The sequence below is a fragment of the Microtus oregoni genome, unplaced genomic scaffold (genome assembly GCF_018167655.1).
Source record: "Microtus oregoni isolate MIOR12 unplaced genomic scaffold, Mior012 000036F_ref0000092, whole genome shotgun sequence".
NCBI classification, from domain to species: domain Eukaryota; kingdom Metazoa; phylum Chordata; class Mammalia; order Rodentia; family Cricetidae; genus Microtus; species Microtus oregoni.
This window is the reverse complement of record NW_024543095.1, coordinates 6115793-6132617: the sequence shown is the minus strand read 5'-3', so window position 1 is coordinate 6132617 and position 16825 is coordinate 6115793. Positions and strand designations below refer to the sequence as shown.

Below are 16825 nucleotides of genomic sequence, written 5' to 3'. Positions count from 1 at the left end.
GTTTAAGATTTTTATTCTCATCCCAAAGGTCCCTTGAAATGAGCTCTGGCAGTCCTTGGATTGAGTTCTTCACCTTCAACTTTGTAACATCTTGCCTCTACCTCCACATCATCGAGCAGATAGCAAAGACTTGTCAGGCAGATGTACAGTAAAGCATGCAGACTCCGCATCCAAGAGCCTGGGGCTTTACAAACACGGTCAGCATAATTCTAGGGGGAGAGGTAACTTCTGCACTGTAAGCATCCATGGAACTCCACGGGCAGAGGTATCCACGGAACACCACGGGCAGGGGTATCCATGGGACACTGGGGGCAGGGGTTTCAACTTTATCAATGCCTTTCTTCCTCCAGGCAAAACCAGAAAAATTTGAAAGACTTCTACCTCTTTTGCATGAATACATGCTGAAGCCATTGTCTTTCTCTATCACAGCTATACCATTTTTTAAGAACTAATACTTACTTTGTGTGTGAGTGTTTTGCCTGAATATAAGGCTGTGCACAATATGAGTGCAGTGCCCACAGAGGCCAGAAGAGGGCGCAGAAACAACTGGAGATAGAGTTACAGGCAGTTGTGAGCAACCATGTGGGTCCTGGAAACCAAATCTGGGTCCTTTTCTAAGAACTGAGAGCTCTGCACTGCTCAGCCATCTCTGCAGTCCCTCTACCTTACCTTTTCTTTCTAATTTTTTTTTATTACTTTATAAACAATACCATTCAAAATTTCCACTTCATCCCCTCCTCCCACTTTCCTCCAGCTCCCCATCCACCTTTCCCCCTCTCCCCCTCCAGTCCTCCTCCTCCAGTCCTAAGAGAGGGCAGGGTAAGGCCCTCCCCCCTCGGTCCAGGCTTAGGAAGGTGTGCATCCAAATAGAAGAGGATCCCAAAAAGCCAGTAAATGCAGTAGAGACAAATCCCAGTGCCATTATCGTTGGCTTCTCGTATGGCTCAATTGTGACAGAACCCACATCGGAGCACTGGGCTGAGTTCCTCCACCTACTTTTTTTAATAAAAAACAAAACAAAACAGTGTCTCTCACAGAGCCTGAAGCTCACTGACCCCGCTAAACTGGCTGACCTACAAGCATAAGACATAGCACTGGGATTGTAGCTATGCACCATGGTTAGCTTTGCAGGAAGTATTTTTAATTTTATGCAAATCTCAGTTGAAGCCCCTCTGGGTGCCTGTGTGTGCAGAGAGGAGAAATTGCATGGACAGTATCAGGAGTGTTGTAAACACAGGGAAGCTCAGAACAGACACGGGGGCAGGGGTTCACTTCTGTGAGGCCAGGGTGAAGGGTCAACGCTAAGCACTCCACTACAGTGTGGGAAATCATTTGGGAACAGTAGCAAAATTCAAGAGCGGAAACATTGTAGCTGTTCTAATACGTTCACTCCAAGTGCCAAGGGCATCTATTCACACTGCAAACTCAGAGACATCTCTCCCTAGCTTCAGCTCTCGACAGCTTTCTAATAAGCCTTCCATTGTTGGAGAACAAAAAAGGAAGGTATAGGAAAGTTCAGATAACGAGAATAAACTCCTGGGCTGCTGTCATCCCTGAGGGCAGAGAACTCCAAGGACTACTTCACCAAGTAGCCCGTCTTGGGTGACAGCAAAGCACACTCCTGTTTTAAAGATTCCCAAGCATGGGAATTCCTCACCCGGGAAGGCAAGAGCCTGACAGAACTGAGGCTGCACATCCCCTTCCTCCTCCAGGGCGGGGACATCACTCCGTGCCCTATCAACCAACCCACAGATAAATGTCAAGTGCTCGTTTCTCAAGAACTTTAAAAGCAGAAGGCGCCCCTCTGTGTGGACTTTTAAAAGACCTCCTCTATATTTAGAAACTTTCTGGCATACTGTAAACTCGCTTGGTAAATATAGAACACATTTCGAGTTAGTCCCATGTTTTTTTTTTTAAAGAACACATTCAAAATTGCTCCTTTTACCTTCATTGCATCCGTGAGAGGAGGCAGCAGTCAAGAGGACTGTCAGTGTCTTCAAAGGGAAAAACTAGTTTTTCCAGACCAGCTAAGCACCCTCTTTTGTTAGAGCAGAATACCAAAAAACAAGGAAAAAAAGACCACAAAAAAAAAAAAAAAAGACGGGCTGCATGTGAGCTCTCCAGATAGATTTGACATCTATATCCTGAGTAAAACCAGACTTCCTGCTCAGGCTCAGAGAGGGGGACCGGGCACATTGTCTCCTCCATAAGGGCTTCCTTCTCACACAGTAGATAATAGTTCTACACTTAGCAAAACGGCACTCATTGTACCAACACTCCCCCCAAACAACTAAGGGACCTAACAAATAAACAATGTCCCTTTGAGCTCTGCATCAGACTCCCATGGCCAGTGCCTGTATCACCCATCATGAATAACAAGGATTTAAAAAAAAAAAAAATCAGTATTTTACAAGCTAGTTGGCAAGCCTTTTTAGAGGCCCTGAGAGTTGAAGAAAAAAAAAAAAACTTTGGAAAACATGAATGCATTTGTGACATGATGAAAGTGAGCTCAGAGCTGAAAAGAGGGGAACCATGTTGACTGGTGCTTTCAGGAGTTCTTGCAACAGCCATGGCTCGTGTGCATTGACACCTGTCCACATGCGAATCAAAGACGGGCCCTGGCAGGGCCTACAATCTAACAGTGGCCGTACTGGGGTGGCACTCCCAGTTTGCCTCTGAATAACATCCACAGGATGCACGTGTGATGGGTACCCAAGCTGTACTCCAGAACTATGAAGCCGTCGATAAAAAAATAATAAAGGAATGTGGGGCTGAAGGGATAGCTCTTGTGCCTTGCAAGCATAGGAACCTGGATTCGATCCACACCGAACCCATGATAAAAATAATAATAATAACTCGGGTGTGGTGGCACTCTTGTAATGCCAGGACTAGGGAGACGGAAACAGGAGGATCCCTGGGATTCAATGACCAGCCATCCTAGACTATGTATTGAGTTCCAGGTCAGTGAAAACCCCTGTACACACACACACACACACACACACACACACACACTTGAAGGAATCTGAAGTGACAACAGATATTCATGTACAGGACAATGAAGTATCGTCTGGCCATTTCTTCCGTTCATGCAGAGGCTATGATGCGGCACCAAGAAACAGAAACAGCAACACCACAGTAATAAACCTCACGGGAAAGCCAGAACAAAGCTCCAAACCATGGTGCTGGCTTTTCCAGAATACACTGGGCAGTCTCTCCAAACCATGGTGCTGACTTTTCCAGAATACACTGGGCAGTCTCTCCAAACCAAGTAACCATCCTTGTCCTACTGACAGCCACTTGACTGAGTCATTAGTGGGGTGCAGGGTGTGGTCTCACCTACTTCACCCCAAAGCTCCATCACAGGCCCTCCTTTTCAAACCAACTACCAGACACTTTCCCGGACCAAGGCAATCAGGAAAACTGACCAGGATTGAAAGGCCCAGCACCCTCTTCCTCACATGTTGGAAGCAGGGGCCACACCTGGTTCTCTTTCCAAGTTCAGCCAGGTGCCCAGGTTGACATAGCGGTAAGACTGGGTCCACTTCCTTCCTCTGAACTGCCATGACTGTCACACCTGATCACAGGGCCGCTGTGGTTACCTTTGGTCCTAATATTCTGCAGATGCCCCAGGCACGGGCAGCTTCCAAAGGATCTTGTTCCTATTTGAAAATTTCTTGATTTTTTTTTTCTAAATGGTCTGTAACAAAAGTATTCCCAAAATATAAAGAGAATTTTGTAAGAAACCCTGTGTAACCCACCATTCTGAATGGAAAATTATCACCGCATAACTGACCTTGAGCTACCATCTCTGCATCTGCTGGATTTTGTGGTCCAAATCTCAGATACCATGCACCTTCATAGAGGATGCTTTGCTAAGATCTTCTTCCAATGCCATCATCAGACCCCCTCAAATCCAACCCTACCCTTTCAGACTCTAATCAGCATAGACATTTTCCTGACTACCCTATAACCCATCTTTGTTCTTTTATAAGCAGTGTGTTCGAATCATGACAGAAGTGTGGTCCAATTACCGTGACTGGTTAATGAGTTTCTTAATTTTTTATAATCTATAACTTTTCTTACCTTTCCTTTTATTGTTTTTTTTTCATTTGCTTGTTTCTCTATTTGGGAAGGGGCACTGTTATACTGAAATGTCATTCAATAATCTGGTTTTCACACAACTTTTAATGTCTGTATTGCCGATATTCTTCACTTACATCAACCCATGTCCTAAAAGTGGCCTCCATAGTTTTCTTTATTGCTGCTATGTTAAAATTCTCTAGCCAAAGAAACTCAAGGGAGAAAGCGGCCATTTTGGTCCATCATGGCAGGGAAGCCCACAGCGGCAGGGAAATCAGTAAGGCAAGAGCTTGAAGCACATTCACCATCAGGAACAGAGAACAATGAATACATGAATTTCTCAGTTACCTCTTATATCCCCCAGGACCCCAGCCAGAGAACGGCACCGCCCACACTGGCTAGTGTGGCCCTAAAGTCTGCCCTCAAGAGAATCTACACAGGCATGCCTGGAGGCCTGCTGCCTGATCAATTCTACACTTCTGCCAAGAAGACAACAGACTTCAACCATCACTGTCATTTTTAAATATGTACACAATTCTTCCTCTTCCTCCCTGTCAGCAGTGCCCCTTTCTACTGCTCATGAATGTGGACCTAATGACCCACTTCTAAGCCGTGAGAATTTGTCACATTAAACACTACTGACTACAAAGGCACCCCGGCTTTCCCTCTGCTCTTCAGTTCTAGGGTCACTCAGCAGTCAGCAGCCAAGTTGGAGGGCTACGGGGGGCCAAGGGAGGGGACTAAAGCTTCCTGTGTCAGAGTTGAGACTTCCTATCAGCAACCTTAGCAATGAGTCCTCCTGGCTCTGATCGCCACGGTATCAGCCAGGTCAAATTCCTAAAAGTCATCTCAGCCAAAGGTAAAAACCAATCTGTGTAACCACTGCCTGCCTAATCTAATCTAATGCTACACCTGCTCCCACAGGGCCTCCTGTCGGTGCCATTTGAACAAAACGGTTTTATCAAACTGAGCTTCTCCTCAAACTCCAGGCACACTCCAACCTAAAGGCCTCTGCCCAACCCCTCGCATTAATATTCACAGGGCTCCTGCCCTCACCTCCCACCGTTCTGGCTTTAATAGCCACCCCTGGGGCTTTGTCCTCCCCACCTCAAACCCTTCCAGCTTTCCGAGGACACTGTCTGAAGTTTCATTTCTCTGCAGCCTCATTCATGAGTCCTCTGCCCTCTGCAGACTGTGAACTCCCAAGAAGAGCATGTTTGCTTGTGTACCGCCCTCCCACCGCCCTCCCACGAGGATAACGTCTCTCTACGTAGATGGACTGAGTGAAAACTGAACCCATGATCAAGACTTAATATTTCAGATAGTGGATACAAAAGGTTTCCTTTGACATTTTACACAACTTTGTGTCTACAAGTAGATCCTTTTCATGATTCTCAATCACCTACTTCACCTGTTAAAAACAAGACTTTAGGGGCTGGAGAGATGACTCAGTGGTTAAGAGCACTGGCTGCTCTTCCAGAGGACCTGGGTTCTCTTCCCAGCACTCACAAGGCAGATGTCTGTAACTCCCAGGGGATCGAGCACCCCTTCTGTCCTGTGTCCACTATTGTATAGAATGGTTAGGTAATTCCTTGAGAATATATGACATGTCCTAAGCTTCACAGATCCAAGAGCTAAAAATGTCCCTCCATAGCATCTGAGGCTATAGTAACGCTTTCTCCTGTTCTGCTAAAACCACCAACCTGATGTTTCCATCACTGTATTTAAAATGTCTTAACTTATAACCTTCTTTCTTACGCTACTGCAAAAACTCAGGGAAAGTTTCCAGGTTGAAGGTGGGATTTGGAGTAAACGCAATCTGCGTTCCCAGGTCATGGTGTTTATATTTGGTTCCAGACTACAGCATCACACTCCACACGCACACGTCCAGTCAAGGCGTGACTCTGATGGGGATGCCGCAGCTGCAGAATCCAGAGCCATTTACCTAACAGAAGCCAAGTCCCACGGGAAGCTGCAGCCTTGTGGACACTGTGAAGCTATGTCACCATAACTGGGTAATAAAAAAGCTAAATGGCCAATACCTAGGCAGGATTTGGGGGACAGAGAGAGCTCTGGGAAGAAGACGACAGAGTTGCCAGCCAGAAGGCAAGGAAGAAGAATGTGGAGTAGAGGTAAAAGGTAACCAAGCCACTAAAAAGAATGGATTAAAAGATATGAGTTAATTCCAGATATAAGAACTAGTTAGAAACAAGACTAAGCTATCGGCAGAGCTTTCATAATTAATAATAACTCTCTGTGTCATTATTTGGAAGGTGACTGGAGGAACAAAAAAAGGCTCGTTACAAATGGCACCTAGCAGCCGGGCGGTGGTGGCACATGCCTTTAATCCCAGCACTTGGGAGGCAGAGGCAGGTGGATCTCTGTGAGTTCGAGACCAGCCTGGTCTACAAGAGCTAGTTCCAGGACAGGCTCCAGAACCACAGAGAAACCCTGTCTCGAAAAAGCAAAAAAAAAAAAAAACAAATGGCACCTAGCATCCAGCACATAAAGCCTGAGAAAGCAAGAGGAAGAGGAAGAGGAATGAGAAGGAGGAAGAGGAGGAGGAGGAGGAGGAGGAAGAGGAGGAGGAGGAAGAGGAGAAAGAGGAGGAAGAGGAGGAGGAGGCAGCTTCCTGGGGACCAAGGTCTCTCAGATAAGATCCGCACAGAGAGACTGACAGTGATGGAGCCATCCACCAGCACCATATGACAGCACCAAGTGCTAAGATGAGCCACGCCCAGCAGCTGACATAGCAGTTCATTTGTCTCATGCCATCAGAGATCACTACAGATGCTTAATAAGACAGATCCAGGCAGAAGAAAAACCTCTAAACAGGTTACTGTGTGTTCGAAAATGTGCATGAGCTTAAAAAAAAAAAGAAAATGTATACATACAGTCATAGAAAAAAGGCAAATAGTTCATAAATAATAAAAAATAAGCCACATAGAGAAGGAAAATACACAGGGAGTCTGGACCCTATATGGTGTCTTGATGACTTTAAATTTTTTATTGCCTGGTGAACAAACACTAGATTCTGAGAGATACTGGACTATGGAAACTGCTAAATGAAACTTATATATTTTTAAAAATGTCTTAACTTCAAAATGGAAGTCAAATATATGTTACACTGGGAAAGAGGTTATGCTTTTGTTTCCACAGAAAACAAACAGCTCATTCAAGGTTGGTAGAGGTCAGATCTGATTGGGGAGGCTCCCTGAAAAAATGGTTACAGACATAAAGAAATAAACCTTCAAGATGGGGAGGCATATATTTTATCTGCTCAAACATCAAACAAAAAAAAATCATCCTTGGCTGACTTGTGTACAGCACACAGTCCATATCTGTATTAATGCAGCTGTGTGTGTTACTTTTGAAAGTTTGTGTGTTTTCAAAGCCAGGGGACCAGACACCGGTGAAATGAGTGGCCCAGGAGATCAGCCTCTCAGGGCGCCTCTGTTACAGTTTTCTCCGCGTTCTGCATCCAAAACACTTTCAAAGCTGCTGGCTGAGATGATCCAGGCTCACAGACTATTCTAGCCAGGACTTGACCATTATCCTAATTTTTCACAGGGCCCCCCCAAAGATCCCAGTGTCCCCGAGAACAGAACAGTCTTCTCATTTCCCTCATAACATTCTTGCCTAAATTACAATGCCCACACCTAAAGAAGGGAAGATTTTTTTAAAGTTGCTCCCTTAGCTTTCTCTGGCAAATGACTTTTGCAAACAATCCACTCATGCAATCACAGTCAAATGGTGGCTGGTGGCAGTCAAGTCGAGTAACATTTCTTGTAACTCACTTCACAGTTAGGGCTAGAAAAAAAGTCAGAACAACACGCGGTAATCTGACTCCTGATCGCCAAAGCAGAATTCAAGGCAGAACTATTTTTTTTTTTTTTGTTCTTCAGATCAGAGCGATGCTAGAAGGGAGATGTCTAAGCATGATATAAATCATTCCAGGGACACACAGTCACATCTGTGTTCTAGCACTAAAATAGTCACCATTAGCCTCCAGAGAAAGAGGTGAGCAAGCTCATCCAGGCCACGGCCTGTTTTTGCGCAAGAATGACCATCCATGTTTTAAACGGTTGTCAAATTGCCTTCTAAACATTTATGCTTCTATCCACAGACCTGGAATGTGCTCAGCCTGGATCAGGAAGCCTTCTTTTCCCAGTGGATAGCCATCAGCAGTCAATGAAAATATTCATAACTAATAAGAGGGCTGAAAATAAGTGACTGTGGGGGGCTCAGCCATATATGAGACATCTTGATTAACCCTCCACTTAGCACTAGGGCCATGGAAGAAGAGGAGGTGGAAAGAACTTGAGAGCTGGAGGATGGGGTGGGCTGCTGTGAGATACTGTCTTCTGGGTGTGATGTGGCTGTGGTCACCTGCACAAGAGCAAGCCAGCAATAATCCACCCTGGCTGGGGCAGTCTCATGGCCCCACCCCTCACCGAGGAGCTCCTGGCAGCTGAGAGCCACTGAAGAAAGTAGGTGAGGAGGTGACCACTCTAGCTAGACTCCATTGGGCTCCCCACCTATGCGCATAAGAGCGGCACTAATGGACTTAGCACATTTATCTGAAAAAGAAGAAGAGGGGAGGAAGAGGAAGAAGAAAGAGGAGGAGAAGATGAAATTGAGATGGAGGCATCTTGGGGGAGGAGTTGGGGAAGAAGGGATTCAGGAGAAAATGGAAGATGGATTAAATCTTATTTCATCCTATATGTATATGAAATTCTAAAATAATTAAAATGGTAAACATCTTTAAAAGATAAATAAAACAAACAAAAGTGCTGCAAAAATGACTGGGAGGTGACTCACTCGGTGAAGTGCTTGCTGTCCAAGCCTAGGGCCGGAGTATCTCAGCACCCACATCAAAACCACACACAGCAGCACTCCACAGTCCCAGAGCTGGGTAGGGGACAGTAGCCCAGGGCTCTCTGGCCTGCCAGTCTAGCCAAATCAGAAGCTCTAGGTTGGGTATATAGTAACTAGATCTGGGGTATATGCCTTTAATCCCAATACTGGGGAGGCCAAGGCAAGTATATCTCTGTGAATTCAAGGCCAGCCTGGTCTGGGGGGAATGGGGGGACTAGCAATAGAGAAAGATACCTGATATTGACCAATGGTCTGCACGAGTGCATATATACACATTTAGCACACACACACACACACACACACACACACACAGGATTGATAAACATGCTTGAGAAAGAAATCTAAATAAGAGCAATATTTTGTGACTTGAAATCAAATTTCAATTTCACAACTAAAGCGATCTGGGAATGAAATAAATATCACCTATGGTCCACGCTGTGGTGGGGCTGCAGTATGTTGCAACTGACCACAGAAACCACCTATCCCACAGAGAACAAAATAGTTCACTATCTCATCCTTCACAGAAAGTGTTTGCCAGGCCCTTCCTTCACAAATCAGGCCCTTCCTTAAGGATGGACGTGACTACCTCTGTTCAAGAGCTAATGGGACAACTTACCCATTAACTGTGTGACTGTCAACAAGACAATCACTCTATAGCTGGCTTTGCTCATCTGTAAAAATAAGAATAATCTCCAGGATTCAGTGCAGACTCACTGCGAGTTACAAAGTGCTGACCCGCATGCAATTTCTAAACTAGTACCTGGCACGCAGGAGGCTCTGAGGAATCATTGCTTGCTCCTCACCATGAGATATAAAATGTGTTATCAGAACCACCAGGTTTCCACCTAGTCCGTGACAGAACATTAATGTAGTCATATAAAGTATTAGATTACAAGAAGAGATGTAGAGAAAAATTAAGGAAAACCGAAAGAGAGGTTTGGGAGAGAAGAGACCAAGTCTGCACAAACAGTAGGTGGCCCACTCAAATGAGAAGCATGAACGAGGATGGTGGGGCTTTTCAACAGATGAAATGACCTCCGTGAGCTAACTGGACACTAACCCTGTGGAAGTGCTGTCTCCACGGGGGAAATGCCTTCCAAATTCCAAGCAGGTGACTTACAAATGAACTGGGGTCAAGTCTCTCTTTAAGTTGGGGGCTTCCTGTACTCGACACCCCACATGAATGACAAGAGATCCTTGCAGCAACTTCAGCAACTCATTATCCACGTGGAGCTGCTTTTTAAGAGGAGACAGTTAGACAAGGGCCCTCTGCGGGCTGTTGGCCACAAAAGTCACAGGAGGTCAAGGGCGATTTTTCTTATCCCTGAGTTGACATCATGTTCAGTGCTCCCCGAAGAGTAAAAAGTAATAGAAAAAAAAGTTCCCATAAATAGAAAGCAACAGGGGCTGGAGAGATGGCTCAGAGCTTAAGAGCATTGCCTATTCTTCCAAAAGTCCTGAGTTCAATTCCCAGCAACCACATGGTGGCTCACAACCATCTGTAATGGAGTCTGGTGCCCTCTTCTGGCCTGCAGGCATACAGACAGAACATTGTATACATAATAAATAAATAAATATTTTAAAAAAATAGAAAGCAACATCATTCACCAAAACTAGGCTTGCATGGCAAGTGAGGCAGACATTGTGTAGTGTTCACAGTGGAAGCTCAGAGTTACCTCCCAGTAGGTCTCTCTCCTCCGCAAAGCTAAACCCTTACCTCTCCGATACCTGCATATTTCTCCTTCTAAGTTACTGTTTCAGGACTCTGAACCACCCCCACCCCATAAAAGAATTATTTTGAAGTTCTTTTTTTTAAGGCTATTTTATCTCGTATGTTATGGGTATTTTGCCTGCTCACATGCCTGTGTTAACACGTGAATACCCAGGGCCTGCAGAGACTGGAAGACGGCATCAGACGCCCTGGAACCGGGGTTGCCCGACAGTTAGTTGTGAGCCAACATGTGGATGCAGGGAATTCAACTCAAGTCCTCTGGCAGAGAAGCCAGTGCTCTTAACTGACAAGCCGTCTCTCTGGACCCCCCCCCCCCCCAGAGAAAGAATCCTTAAATCTACAAACAACTCTGCTTATCAGTCCCTTCCAACCCTGATCCCTATAATCCTAGCCCCACTGTGGTTTACACTTAGGGGAAAGTCACCCATCAAACCAACTATCTTTACGAGACGTGGTACATGAGACTCCCTCACATGGAAACTCTTGAAAAGGAGAAAGGCTTCTGCGCCTGCGCCAAGGAGAGGCGTCTAAAGCAGTGTGCTCAGGAGCAGCAAATGTGCATCCGGGCTAGACGCAAGTCGAAAACACTCACTGAGAATGGATCTGCTGGGAGAGTCCCACGGAAGGCTTCGGCTTGAGGGTCAGGGTCATCTGAGCCACGGGACTGACCCTTGGTAGAGTGTCGGCCTTAGTGGTTGAAGCATGTTTTGCTGCTTGCTCAGGAGGGACCCAAGAGGACCCGGGATTCTGTCCTCCAAAGACGGGTGACACGGTGTCCTGAGAAGTTGTGGTCTCGCAGGCTTTGCCCTTTGTCCCTGGCTTACACACACAGAGCTGAGGCCGGAGACACATCCCTCCATTCTGGCATGGCGGAACACAGCTCGCTGCAGAAGACAACAGAAGACAGAGTTTTGAAGAAAAGCGCAGTAGACTTCACTCGTTCTTCCAAAGGGTTAACAGTGCCTGAGAAAGTCATGATGATGGAGGTGGTGGTGACAACTAGTACCTGTTAGTGGCCACCTATGTGACAGGAACTTTTCATATATACATATGAAACTTAACATATAAATATAATCAAACTTAATTCCCAGAAAGTGCTTTTAGTAAATATTTTATTATGCCCATGTTATGGATAAAGGAACAAATGCAAAGGTTAAGTGGCTTAACAAAAATTAAACAATTGTTAGGAAATAGAAGTTAGGATTCAAACCCCAGCGAGTTGGCGACAAAAGCATTATTCTCGGGCTGGAGAGATGGCTCAGTGGTTAAGAGCACTGACTGCTCTTCCAGAGGTCCTGAGTTCAATTCCCAGCAACTATCCATAATGAGATCACAACTATCCATAATGAGATCTGGTGAACTCTTCTGGCATGCAGGGATACATGTAGACAGAACACTGTATACTAAATAAATAAATAAACTTTTTTAAAAAGCACTATTCTCAACCACTATATTATAACTACCTTTCCATAGTACACCACAGATTGTTTTTTTTTAAACTGAGAAAGTATCCTGTGGTGACTTGAATGAAATGACCCCGTAGGTCTATACTGAGAGGCACTATTAGGGGGTGTGGCCTTGATGAAGTAGGGGTGGCCTCATTGGATAAAGTGTGTCACTGGGCATGCTCTTGGGGGTTTCAGATGTTCAAGCCAGGCCCAGGGTCTCCCTCTCTCTCTTCCTTTTGCCTGCTGATCTGGAAAGAGAACTCACGGGCACCTCTCCAGCACCATGTCTGCCTGCATGCCGCCGTGCTTCCCACCATGGCAGTAACAGACTAAACCTCTGAGCAATAAGCCAGATCCAATTAAATGTTTTCCTTTATAAGAGTGGCTGTGGTACACACTTTTAATCCCAGCACCACGGAGGCAGAAGCAGGCAGACCTCTGTGAGTTTGAAGCCAACTTGGTCTACAACAGCCAAGGCTACACAAAGAAACCCTATCTTGAAATCACCCCAACCCCCAAAAAATAAATAAATAACAGAGGGTTACATTGAAATATCTTTCCCAATTGCTTTCGGCCTTATTGTGGGTGTGGGCAATACCTCCACAGAGCCTAGAAGTTATCATTTTTGCTAGGCTGGTGCCAACACACTCCAGAAAACTCTCCCGACCCCAGTCTTCTGTGCTGGAGGTGGGGACGGTATTACAGAAGCTCATGACCCACCTCTTGTGTATGCAGGCTAGGGACCTAACCTTGGGTCTTCAAACTTGCACAGCAGATGCTGTATTCACTGAGCATCTCGCTGGCCCTTAAATTTAATTTGAAATTTTTATGTTTAAATACTTCTGCCAGTATTTGATCAAAAACAGTCCCTAATCCCCAGGAAAGATCTCTTTCACACACTCACAAGCTGTCGGAGCTTCCGAGAGTTTTAATAATCAACAACTCACTCTTTTTACATAGAAGAACAATGGCAACAAAGTTGTTGACTGGTTATGTGCCTGCTAATCTAGACAAACTCCAGTGAGTGTTATACCACCCCTAACTTCATACTGGGAAACACGCAACAAGAAACAAGTTCTTGGTCCCCTGTCTGCTGGGATGTCTGGACTCTGGATCACTAGACATGTGGCCAGGCAGAGTTACAAAGCTAGCTGGGCCACGGGCAGGGGTAGTGGATCTGAACACAGGTGAGGTCCCTTGGGAGAACTGAGGTCACTGACTTGAACTGTATTATGTAACATCACAGGTTTCTGGCAAGTTCCCATCCGACCCTTCAGTATTTGTTGGAATTCATTTTTTCTGTTGCCCCTTTGTTAATAGTCTGCTTAAACTCTTCACCTTGAGTTTACACTACCAAACTTCCTACTCAATTCAGTGCCTCGTCAATTCTGTCTACTAAACAAGTCCAAAAGAGATAGGTGAGAGACATATGTCTTAGTTAGGGTTTCTATTGCTGCGATGAAACACCATGACCAAAAGCAAATTGGGGAGGAAAGGGTTTACTTGATTTACACTTTCAGATCACTATTTACCATTGAAGGATGTCAGGACAGGAACTCAAAGAGCAGGAACCTGGAGGCAGGAGCTGGTGTGGAGGCCATGGAGGGTGCTGCTTACTGCCTTGCTCCTCATGGTTCGCTCAACCCACTAGCCCAGGAATGGTACCACCCACATGGACTGGGTCTTCCCCATTAACCACTGATTAAGAAAATGTCCTCCACAGGCTGGTTGGCAGCTCCATCTTATGGAGGCATTTTCTCAGTCTCTGATGATTCCAGCCTGTGTCCATCAATATAAAACGAGCCAGCACAATGACTCACTGGAGACTGGGTTATAAAGAACTGAATGACCAACATCTAACCTCCTGGAAACCTATTAGCTTTCCATAGGAAAAGATGCTTTTCCCGTCTTGCTATGGTATGATTCCTATTAGTCATAACAAATAAAAAATGGTCCTTGAATATCAAAATACTTGAGGAGAAAAGAAAATTAGAGATAGACCCAGCTTTGTAGATGATCGGGCTTACATCAGCTAACCTTGGCCAGGTAACTGTGAGTGTTTCAGTACAGTAGTTGCTAGTTCTAAAGCGGTCCCCAAGAGCCACTCCTGTATTAGACTTGTAGAATTCAAATTCAAAAGCTCTGCACTTCTAGAGTTAAGAGTTTCAATTCGTCAACATGTTCCTGACTAAGCAAAATTGGTGGCTGGAGCTGAGAAACTGGGCTCCAAGTATCTGCCAGACCACTGTTGTTGACGGAATGTCACAGGGCTGAATGGGCTCCACCCAAGTGAACACAGGCAGCCAGGAGAGTGGACCTCGCTTTCCACTGGGTGCATTTGACAGCGATCAGCCCCTGGGCACTGGCATATGCACATTTTTCTTAATGCTTTCAATTAGGAGTACGTTTAAGTCTAACATTTGAGAATGACATCTACTCCTCCTTCCACCCAAGGTATCCTGCAAATAGCTTCCGGTCTCAGGCAGGCCGCATGACACAGCTTGCAGGAGCTGGCACCCAGGAAAAGGCCAAGGGCTGAACTCACCCAATACTCTACTCACTGTCTCTAGGGAAACATAGATGGATTAGAATGGAAAAGAGATGTGAGTTGGTTTTTTTTTTTTCAATTTTTGATAATAAGGGTAAGGAAGAGGGCAATTAAAAAAAGCACTAGTTAAAACATCAGACTGGGGAGATGGCTCAGTTGGCAATGCACATGCCATGCAAGGGTAGAGAACTGAGTTCAGATTCCTCGAACTCATACTAAAATATAGGGCATGGTGCTATGACTTCAGTATTGCTGAGGCAGAAGCAGGAGTATTCCCTGGGTCTTACAGTCAACTAGTCTTGCCAAACTGGTAAGCTCCCCAGGTTCAATGGAAGACGGCCTCAAAACAATAAGGTGGGGTGCAAGAGAGGAAAGCATTCAACTTCGATTTTTAGCCATGAATACATCTACACACACACACTACACATACAAAAAGGAAGATTTCAAAAATGAAATCCTATTAGAAGAAAGTGAATGTTCCATGCATTAGAATAAATGTCTCCAGAACTGCCCTTCTGCAGTAAATTTTTGAAGAAGATATTTCAGTTGCAAAGAGATGGGAGGGGTGGCTGGACCCTAGGTGAGGGTTCAATGACCTCGTTATGCCCCATTCTATGATGAAATGTCAACAAACCAGATCGGGATGATCTCTTGGAAGCAAGAGTGTTTTTCCTGGGGTACAGCACTCTATAATGTGCAACAACACTCCTGGGAAACTCTGGAAACACACAGTCCTGGAGAACTCACTCTGGAAACACACAGTCCTGGAGAACTCACTCTGGAAACACACAGTCCTGGAGAACTCACTCTGGAAACACACAGTCCTGGGGAGCTCTGGAAACACACAGTCCTGGAGAACTCACTCTGGAAACACACAGTCCTGGAGAACTCACTCTGGAAACACACAGTCCTGGGGAGCTCTGGAAACACACATCCTGGGGAACTCTGGAAACACACACTCCTGGGGAACTCTGGAAACACACATCCTGGGGAGCTCTGGAAACACACAGTCCTGGGGAACTCTAGAAACACACAGTCCTGGGGAACTCTAGAAATACAGTCCTGGGGAGCTCTGGAAACACACATCCTGGGGAGCTCTGGAAACACACATCCTGGGGAACTCTGGAATCACACAGTCCTGGGGAGCTCTGGAAACACACATCCTGGGGAACTCTGGAATCACACAGTCCTGGGGAGCTCTGGAAACACACATCCTGGGGAACTCTGGAATCACACAGTCCTGGAAAACTCTAGAAACACACAGTCCTGGGGAACTCTGGAATCACACAGTCCTGGGGAGCTCTGGAAACACACAGTCCTGGAAAACTCTAGAAACACACAGTCCTGGGGAGCTCTGGAAACACACATCCTGGGGAACTCTGGAATCACACAGTCCTGGAGAACTCTAGAAACACACAGTCCTGGGGAGCTCTGGAAACACACATCCTGGGGAACTCTGGAATCACACAGTCCTGGGGAGCTCTGGAAACACACAGTCCTGGTTACTAGGAACTGCAAATCTGAACCTGGAGCCTGGCGTACTGTGATTATGGTGACCAGCCAGAGCCTCGCGTATGAGAACCACTGGCAGGCAGCATTTGGAAATTCTATACCAACAGCAATTCTGAGTGCTCTCTGTGTATGGTGAGTGTACCAGTGTGCTCGCCCAGGCGTGTGTGTGCAGAAGCCAGAGGCTGACTCTACATGTCTTCCACTGCCACTCCCCACCTTCTTTTTGGGACAAAGTCTCTCACTGAACCTGGAGCTCGCCATCATAGCCAGACTGGCTGGACAGTAAGCCTCAGGGGTCCGCCTCTCTCTGCCTCCCCCCAAAGTACGGCATTACAAACAAGTACCACTGAGCCCAACTTCTTTATACAGGTCCAGGGGATCTGACCACAGGTTCTTATATTGCGCACCCAGTACTTTACCCACTGAGTCATCGACTCAACCGCAGGATCTCTAGTTCTAAAACTGAAAGTTTATTAGTTTCATATCCTAAGTGTTTTTATTTTATTGAATTCTTCGTTATGATGAAAGCATTTGTTTTATAGGGTCCTTTTATCACATCCATGGTGTTGAATTACATGGAGCACTATAATGTTAAGGAAGTGAAGTTTTCTGTTTTGTTTTATTTTA

General features: G+C 45.6%; 1 protein-coding gene across 3 annotated transcripts in view; it reads right to left on the bottom strand.

The window, feature by feature from the left end:
* The window catches only part of Ltbp1 (latent transforming growth factor beta binding protein 1), a 373313-nt gene that overhangs the window by 306689 nt on the left and 49799 nt on the right, over positions 1 to 16825 (bottom strand). For all 3 annotated transcript variants that reach the window (XM_041631028.1, XM_041631029.1, XM_041631030.1), the window contains exon 3: positions 11283 to 11574. In XM_041631028.1, coding sequence (XP_041486962.1) covers positions 11283 to 11574 — 292 coding nt within the window. The remainder of the gene's footprint in view (positions 1 to 11282; positions 11575 to 16825) is intronic.